At 37.2% G+C, this 9,205-nt stretch overlaps 1 protein-coding gene across 2 annotated transcripts; it reads left to right on the top strand.

Annotated features, from left to right (window-relative positions):
- The first annotated feature begins 3,290 nt into the window (after window positions 1-3,290).
- On the top strand, window positions 3,291-8,830 carry gnao1b (guanine nucleotide binding protein (G protein), alpha activating activity polypeptide O, b). 2 transcript variants are annotated; one of them, XM_079639091.1, is made up of 8 exons: window positions 3,291-3,672; window positions 3,780-3,822; window positions 4,849-4,990; window positions 5,515-5,675; window positions 5,801-5,929; window positions 6,849-6,978; window positions 7,235-7,388; window positions 7,473-8,830. In XM_079639091.1, exons 1-8 carry the CDS (start codon window positions 3,555-3,557, stop codon window positions 7,658-7,660), a joined length of 1,065 nt encoding a protein of 354 aa, XP_079495217.1. In that variant the 5' UTR covers window positions 3,291-3,554; the 3' UTR covers window positions 7,661-8,830. The 2 variants fall into 2 exon arrangements, with proteins under 2 accessions (XP_079495217.1, XP_079495218.1); XM_079639092.1 differs by lacking the exon at window positions 3,780-3,822 and having other exon boundaries at window positions 3,311-3,672.
- Window positions 8,831-9,205: the final 375 nt, after the last annotated feature.

Here is a 9,205-nt window from a genome sequence, read left to right as displayed (position 1 = left end):
TATGTGCATAAGAGCAACAAATGGAAGATGCTAAAAACAGCATCACTTTAACTTCAAGAACTTTGAGTTGCCCTCAGCATGGAGGGAGCAGTGTTATTGTTAGAAGGCACTTAGTGTAGCAGGACCGTTGCTACAGCAGAGCTAATACGGATCGACTTTTTATCGGTACAATACATGAAATCACTCATACATTAAAAACAACTGGAAACGCAGAGCTTGAAACCACTTTAAAAATTAAATTCTGAGGACCAAATTCCTGTTATGCATATTAAGGATATTACTGAACTATAGATTACTTTCATAATAATGTTTCTAAATCAACTGCTTTCTAGTCCAAAGGCATGCTTAATCTGATTATAAAACTGGTCCTCTGAGGATAGGTCAACTATATTGATCTCATTTTTTTTTTAAAGACTAGGAAGGATAAATATGAGATGAGGCATTATTAAAGAACCCTTATGGAATGTATATTGCTTTTAGAAATTCAATACTAAAATCAATATTCTGCAGTTCTATAAATAAACACAAACCTTACAATAGGGTGTTACTACTTAGTCTTTTGCTGATACGATTGAGGATTTACTTCTTTTTATTTTTTTCCGGATCTAAGAAAAAGGTGTAGGTGTAATGAAGTTGTCATTAGTCAAATAATCAGTTGGGAAAAAATGAAAAAAGTCAACATCTGGATCTGATTGTATTTTAATACTATATGAGATGCCATTATTCTTAGAAATTAATTTTAGCTTAATGGTATCTATTGAGGGCGGTCAGATTAATGAAATGGATGAGGCCTTTCTCCATTAAAGCATTATGCAGACCTGCCATTAAAGTATTACATGGTTAAGAGATCATATTCATTTTAGTTATGGGGATTTAGAAGCTCGTAGTCGTTTTCTAGAGTGAAATCTAACATTTTCATTTACGAAAAACCTGGTGATTAAATACCAGAGAAAATCTTACTCAACAGTTCCGTTGTTACATGCCTGGTCGCGTTTTGTTAAATGTTTTATTTAGGATTTCATTTAGCAAAAACGTCGAGATTTCCTTAGTTTATTTCACTCAAAATATAAACGCTACTCGCATATGATTATGCAATGATATTTCAACATACTTGTGACGTTACAGCTTATGGAGGAGGGTCTGTGATTTTGTCTCCACCCTGGTAATAAAGATAAAAGCATGTTAAGCAGGCTATGTGGCTCGATATTGCTCTTATCTTACTAAAGTAATCCATCAGAGTGACCTGTGTGTGTGTCACTGGTGTGTTCAGAAAGTGAACAGTCCTTTGCCGTTAGGGCTGGGCTTGGCGTGAAATCAAAACTAAAGTTATGTATTCCATTCTCCCCTCCCCATAGGCACATTTCCAAGAATCAGTCAGATATTCATCTTTACCTAGAGCTATGCATTTTTCTGTTATGTGAATTTTCCCGAATAAAATTTCCGAATATTAAAATGCACTTTATATTCTTCAGTGCAAATAGTGACAGCCTCCCCAACAAACCCGCATAATAATACAGTTTCTAAGTGTGAAATGATTATGTATGTGCATGCATTTATTTTAAAGTCGAGAGAGATGATATCCTAAGATTTCCAGAGATTTGCACTAGTAGATATTAAAAACTCACTGAGTGATCTCATCTTTCAAAGCATTTCACCCTTGCTGAAGCACAAACTCTTAAAGTATTATTATGTGTTGAAATCCAACATCAGAACATCTGGCTCATATGCCAGGGGTTAGGTATTAGAGAAATCCACAGGAATCTTTTAGAGCTGTAAGACTATGAGTGTGTGGGGAGGATTGGGTTGGGGATGAACATTTTTATTATATATTTGAATATCTGTGCTCCATTGTTGTGGATGCTTTTATATAAATAAAACTGCTAGAACCCATGCAACACCCACGCGTCAAGGTTATGGGTTTGGATTCTTGGGAATTTTTTTTAAAAATGTTTATGTTGAATGCACTTTATGTTGTTTAAAGCATCACTGCACAAATAAGAGTTATTGAATGACTGATCGAACGGGTGAGGAATTAGAGAAGATCATAGGAATCTTGAAGATAATGCACTTCTGGAAGAATATTTTTTTTGTGATATAAACATTTTTGAATGCCTCATATACACTTAGGCTATAAATATAATTATATATTATCTGTCCCATCATTGTGTTGGTGCATTTAAAGGGATGGTTCCCCAAAATGAAAATTCTGTCATCATTTACTCACCCTCAAGTTCTTCCAACCCTGTATGAATTTATTTCTTCTGCTGAACACAAAATAATATATTTTGAAGAATGTCAGTAACGTTCGGCTACTGACATTCTTTAAAATATATTTTGTGTTCAGTTGACGGGCCCCATTGACCTCCATAGTATGAAAAAAGAAAACAAGCAGACACATAAATTCTTCAAAATATATTATTTTGTGTTCAGCAGAAGAAAGAAATTCATAGGGTTAGAACAACTTGAGAATGATGACAGAATTAACATTTTTGGGTGAGAGTCTCACACACACACACACACACTCACACATTATTGTATACAACAGGTAAGGTTAGGTAACTAGTAAGGTTACTTGTAGACAAGTAATTGATATCGACTAACTTGTTTTTTCCCGATAATAAAATTACCCAATTTGTTAATTATTTCTGCTAAATTAAGAAAGTTCAGATCGAGTCTAAAGCATCTAGTTTATGCATGTTTCAGATTCCAAGTGATGCACAGATTATAAGCCGGTCTGGAATGGAATATGTGAGTGGACAAGCAACCCAGATTAAATCAAATTTAAAAACTGGACCTTTTCCCAATCTGTAATAACTTAATAGACTGGGAAAAGAACATGATTTTTTTATTAACTATTTTCAATTAAAAGTCATACTAATTCTATTAAATAAATGATTGAATAAATTAAGCCCCTAATAAGAAACACAATTATTGAAAACAAAACGGTTAAAATGTTTTAAAAACAAAACCAAATTTGATTTCGAGATTTTTCTTTTTATTGAAATACAAAATATTAGAAACATCCAAACATGGCACCCATATTACCATACTGAAACAGCCACCCTGAAGGAAGGCTCTGCACAATACACAAATAGGCCTGCCTGGCTGCTGTGATACCACAAATCATAAAAAGATAGGTCAAATAAATGTGCACAAACGTGGGAAACATCCAATACGTCTACAAATATATCAAGCAAGCTCAGTGCTTTTTATTTCGACTGCCACAAAACAGATGTGGCCGAGCCCTGCTCCTCATGTGACGTCAGCGCGATGAGAGGGGTTTGCCCCTCGCGCATTAGGAGGGAACTACAGGATGAGACGAGCTCGTGCAGGCTGTCACTGCCGCCGCCCAATAGACACCCTCGATCCGGAGCGCGAGCAGGACGACCTCCTCCCAACCAAGAGGCCGGAGTGTGAGCCTGTTCCTGACCTCAATTCGGCTTGGATGCTTTAGCAACATTCGGCAAGACTGAGCAAGCGAGGAAGGAGAGAGTGTGGGACAGACACGGATATTTAGGATTCAGCTCTCGCGCGTCCCGACTCCCGGTCTTGCAATGGGATGCACGTTAAGTGCCGAGGAGCGCGCGGCTCTGGACCGGAGCAGAGCGATCGAGAAAAACCTGAAGGAAGACGGATTAAGCGCAGCCAGAGAAGTCAAATTACTGCTGCTGGGTAAGTCGTGAGGTTTCACTGGGCGATTTGCAATGAGTGCATTGAATAAGGATGCTGCAGGTAAGTGTGTGTGTGTGACAGCACTGACACAGCCTGTGTCTCCGCAGGCGGAGGGGAGTCGGGGAAGAGCACCATCGTCAAACAGATGAAGTAAGTGCGTTTATTTTTTATTTACTCAGTGATTTTGGGCCTTTTTTTGGGCGGTTAAGGGTTGGGAACTGTTGGTCTCGCGCTGTCTATTGTGTGGTAGTGCTGAAACACAAGCTTACCCCCCCCAAGAGACAGCGCTGTGAGTGAGGGAGTGAGTGAGTGAGTGTTAGTCTCATGTGTGCAGTGAAGCTTGAGAGTGCGCGTGTGCCTTGCCGTTGTTTTTGCCGTCCTGGGCTCCAAAGTTCCTTAATGTTTCACGTTTTTGTCATTGCATTTAATCTGGGACCGGTTTTTGTGTGTTATTCCATGTTTTACATTAGGGCCTTGTGTTCATTTTGCCCTCTGTGTGTGCTTGAGACTGAGAGAGAGAGAGAGAGAGAGTGAGAGTGAGTGAGTGAGTGAGTTTGTGTGTGTGTGAGGCATTAGAATCTTTCTCTGTATTAATCTTAATGGGTGGCTTTTAGTGCTTGATCCCTGCAGTCTCGTTTAGCGTTATCCGCCCATTAAATGGATTTACCGGGACTATGCCACCTAACCTTACATTTTCATAACTACAGATGCACATACATATACAATCATTGCATTTTTCACCAAATGCATTGTTTTATTAAATGCCCAGTTAAAAAAAATACAATTTTACAGATAATTTTAAATGCACCTGCATCATTGCACAGTTTTTATTTCTAAGCACACACAACTAAATCTCAGAGCTTCAATATGTTTTGAGGTTATAAATACACTCTTACTAGTTGCATTTTAACTTTTTTATTACCGTCATACAGTTATTGCATAGTTACAGTTTAACTTGTGGTTTAAAATATTAAAGTGACAAACAACTTGTGCTACGCAATCTGTAGAAGCGCAGAACAGATTATTGCATAATCTCTAATCATACTAATTTTGCCACCACATATCCCAGTCATACAGATATATGAGCATTATATTGTGTCAGTTCTGTTGACCTGTCGTGTTTGTATGGTGCGTGTGTGTCTTTAATGGCTTTTCTCTGTTGTGTGTTTGCGTCAGGATTATCCATGAAGATGGGTTCTCCGGAGATGATGTAAAGCAGTTTAAACCTGTGGTCTATAGCAACACCCTTCAGAGCCTCGCCGCCATCTTGCGAGCCATGGAAACTCTTGGTATAGAGTACGCAGACAAGGACAGATATGTATGTATACACACATGCAGCACACACTCTTGTGGACTGACTTTAAAACTCATACACAACACGGAAATAATGGAGTGCAAGTGGTGTGATAGAAGAAGATTATCGTAAATATTTAGATGCAATGAATGTTTTATTGTTTGATCCTCAAACATTTTCAAAGCAATTACTGAATTTAAAAGTTGTTCTAACCTCTTAATTCTTAATAATATAATTGCATTGATACAACAACAATACAAGGAGACAGAACACAACCGTTAATGTACCTACTGTTAATGTACCTGTGCACGCTTGTTTTGATTTCCAGTGTTCTTTAATGTTTGCATTAGATTTTCCTGGTGATTGACCTCACCTTGTATTACCCAAACCCTCCTCCTCACATGATGCACTGAGTTACAGTGACACCTAGTGCATGACATTAGGAATAGCATTGTGGTTGCCAATTGCAGTGCACATTTCATGTGTGCTTTTCTACACAATTATATGCATTAGACAGGATGTTTATCAACTTTAGCACATGTTTATAGGCAGATGCTAAGATGGTATTTGATGTGGTCGGCCGAATGGAAGACACAGAGCCATACTCAACAGAACTGCTGGCTGCCATGATACATCTTTGGACTGATGCTGGAACTCAAGCTTGCTTTGGCCGTTCTCGAGAGTATCAGCTTAATGACTCTGCCCAATAGTGAGTCCCTCTGTTATACACACACAAATGCAATGAGATGCATGTCACTGTCAGGTGCAATGCTGTAACACCCTTTATATCATAATACGTTATTTAAGAATGCATATGGGCGCTCTGTGTTTCAGTTACCTAGACAGTTTGCAGCGCATTGGCGCTTCAGATTACCTCCCCACTGAACAGGATATTCTCCGAACCAGAGTCAAAACTACAGGCATCGTTGAGACAAATTTTTCCTTCAAGAACCTTAACTTTAGGTATCTATTAAGTTATGCATTTCTTATGTGAATTAAATGTATTATTTATTGTGAATTTAAAAATAAGATTTTTCTGCACCTCCTTAAAGCATGTTATAGCACCTTATCAAACTCATATCTGCATTATATTAGTATATACAGGTGAAACTCGAAAAATTAGAATATCGAGCAAAAGTTTATTTATTTCAGTAATTTAACTTAAAAGGTGAAACTAATATATTATATAGACTCATTAAAAGTGAGATATTTCAAGCCTTTATTTGTTATATTATGATGAATATGGCTTACAGCTATGAAAACCTTTTCACAATATTCTAATTTTGAATTTTCTTTTTTTTAATAAGCTGTAAGCCATAATCATCAAAATTATAACAAATAAAGGCTTGAAATATCTCACTTTGCATGTAATGAGTCTATGTAATATATTAGTTTCACCTGTTAAGTTGAATGATTTAAATAAATGAACTTTTGCACCATATTCAAAATTTTTGAGTTTCACCTGTATAATATATATATATATATATATATATATATATATATATATATATATATATATATATATATATATATATATATATATATATATATATTGCATATCACCCAGCCCTAATTTTGTTTTTTTTTAAATTACATTTTAATTCTAAAAACAAAATTCTGGGAATATTTTGTTGAATGAAAAATAGCACTCAGATGTTAAGTCTTTATAATTGTCCTCAAAGTGAAAATGACATAAGGAATTGGAAAATGTCTTTTCCTTCTCTTTTAGATGGGACAAATGTAAAAATCTTTGGTCGACCTATTTTGTTTCTTAACATGCATTATGAGTTTGGACTTGATTTGATAGTGTTTTGTGTGTGTGCACACATGCGTGTACATGGCTTCACATGTGTCCTGAATGTGTGTGATGTTTCGTCCCCAGGCTGTTTGATGTGGGGGGACAGAGATCAGAGAGGAAAAAATGGATTCACTGCTTTGAGGATGTGACAGCCATTATCTTCTGTGTGGCACTGAGTGGATACGACCAAATGCTCCATGAAGACGAGACCACGGTGAACTACTACACTCAGATCATTTAGACAGCTTGCATACTCACATTATGACATTTAATGCTAAATTAACTTTAAGCAATACGTTTAAGTTCTCTAAAACAAACATTTGACGGTCAACCTAAAATAGGAATCCTACTGTTTTTACCAACCATATATATGTTTTTTAATATAAAATGTATTGATTTATTTATGCTAATTATTCAGTTCTAAAAATGCAAATATGTTTGATTCAGTGTCTTCTCTCTCTTCTCTGCAGAACCGTATGCATGAGTCTCTTTGTCTCTTTGACTCTATATGTAACAATAAGTTCTTTGTCGACACGTCCATCATCCTTTTCCTCAATAAGAAGGACCTTTTTCAAATAAAGATTGTAAAATCTCCCCTGAATATCTGCTTCCCAGAATACACAGGTACAACAACCATGCACAAATCTATACAAGAAATGTACAAACTCTGTTTATCAACTTCTCATCATGTCTTCATCTTTCCGACAGGCCCAAATACATATGAAGCCGCTGCTACGTATATACAAGGTCAGTTTGAAAGCAAGAATCGCTCTCCTAATAAAGAGATCTACTGTCATCTAACCTGCGCTACAGACACAGGAAACATCCAAGTGGTCTTTGATGCTGTTACTGACATCATCATCGCCAATAACCTGCGTGGCTGTGGCCTCTACTGAGCTCCGACTCCACTTGTTGCCCTTCGAAATGGTAACAAGTGACTGAACTGACACCCCTGTGACTTTGGCCAAGGCACTCCCTTATTTCATTTCACTCTGTCGATTTTTGTCTTTTGTTCAGAATATGTATCCCTTATTTTCTTTTGTAGTTTGTCAGTCCATTGCTGGAGTAAATAACGTATGGGTGTGCATGTATAGTGTAAAATGAGTGTTTGGCCGGGCATAGATGCTTTAAGCATGAGTGCATGTGTGTGAGTGTCAGTCACAACGAGTGAGAGTGTTTGTCAGGTGATAACACACAAAGGTTCTCTGCTGTGTAAGAGACTTCCAAGTGCTGACTTGATCCTAAACTAAACCCTGAAAGGATCTGTGGCTCTTGTAGGCTTTTCTTAAGATCCAGAAATGTCTGTGACTGAGAGGAAGATATAAGGTGAATCATTTAGCAGAGCCGAATGTCATTTCAGAAACTGAATGTTGTCCAGGGGCAGCTCTTAAGCCAAAGTTGTTTGAGACCTGGCATCGCCCCTTATTGGGTCTCTGCTCACTGGCTTCAGGCTGTGACATAAAATGCCTTTCAGCGAATGAAGCCTCTTACAAAGTGTGATGTTGACAACATTCTCACTCAACATGAGCACAAATAGTTCAAAATCTGTTCATTTCTGTATAAATTATTCTGTAGTTTATTTATTTATATAATTATAAACGCATGTATTTACATATTTTGTATCGCCCCACACTTTGTGCACCCTATCGATGTCGGGCTACGAATACAAACGAACTAGCTTGCAGACTTTAGATGGAGAACAGCGTAAATATTAAGACTGTAATTCAGACTCATATATAACTGAATTACTGAACGAATGAGCTATCGCTTCTTTTTATCTCTCTCTCTTCAACTGATGACGTAATGACGTGTGAGAGTGTGTACAGATGCGTGTGTGATGCATGCACACTCTTTATTCAACCATGACCTTTTACTTAACCCAGATTTCTTTTCCCGTTTCCCTCCTCTTTTTGTCCGCTGTGGAGGATTTTTTTTGTTTTTTTTTTGTTTGGTGCACTGAATGTTCTCCTTTACTCCCTTGGGGTAATACTGCACTGTACTGCTGGGTTTAGTCTTCTGACCGACCAATGAAATGTTTACATTAAAAAAGAAAACACTTTAGCACCAACTACTGGCTGTGGCTGTGCATTGATTTGTTTGTCCCTGCCTTGACGTGGTTAGTGTATTTTAACCTGCAGTTATCAATAATTATAATACAGTACAGACAGTAGTAAAATAAATAGATCAAATAACATCAGTGTGAAAGAGAAGAATATTATAATCTCAGCAAATACAGAACGCTCCCCTAAAGTTCACAATATGGTTCCCATTTAGTTACTTTTGGGAACCAAATAAGAACGTCCTGGGGACATTTTTCAGTATGTTTGGCTCTTATTGTAGGCTAACCAAAACCAAGCTTCCCAGAACTTTACAGGGAGGTTTATTTTAACCAAAAACTAACGTTCCTAGAACGTTCTGGTAACCAAAATTGTTTGCTGGGA

The sequence above is a fragment of the Phoxinus phoxinus genome (assembly GCF_949152265.1).
Source record: "Phoxinus phoxinus genome assembly, chromosome: 2".
NCBI lineage: Eukaryota > Metazoa > Chordata > Actinopteri > Cypriniformes > Leuciscidae > Phoxinus > Phoxinus phoxinus.
This window is presented reverse-complemented; position numbering and strand designations above follow the sequence as displayed.

Excerpts from the sequence above, each read along its gene's own strand:
- gnao1b (XM_079639091.1), top strand. The coding sequence starts at position 3,555 with ATGGGATGCACGTTAAGTGCCGAGGAGCGCGCGGCTCTGGACCGGAGC. Across the intron at positions 3,823-4,848 it reads ACCATCGTCAAACAGATGAA|GATTATCCATGAAGATGGGT; the intron begins GTAAGTGCGTTT and ends TGTTTGCGTCAG. Across the intron at positions 4,991-5,514 it reads ACGCAGACAAGGACAGATAT|GCAGATGCTAAGATGGTATT; the intron begins GTATGTATACAC and ends ACATGTTTATAG.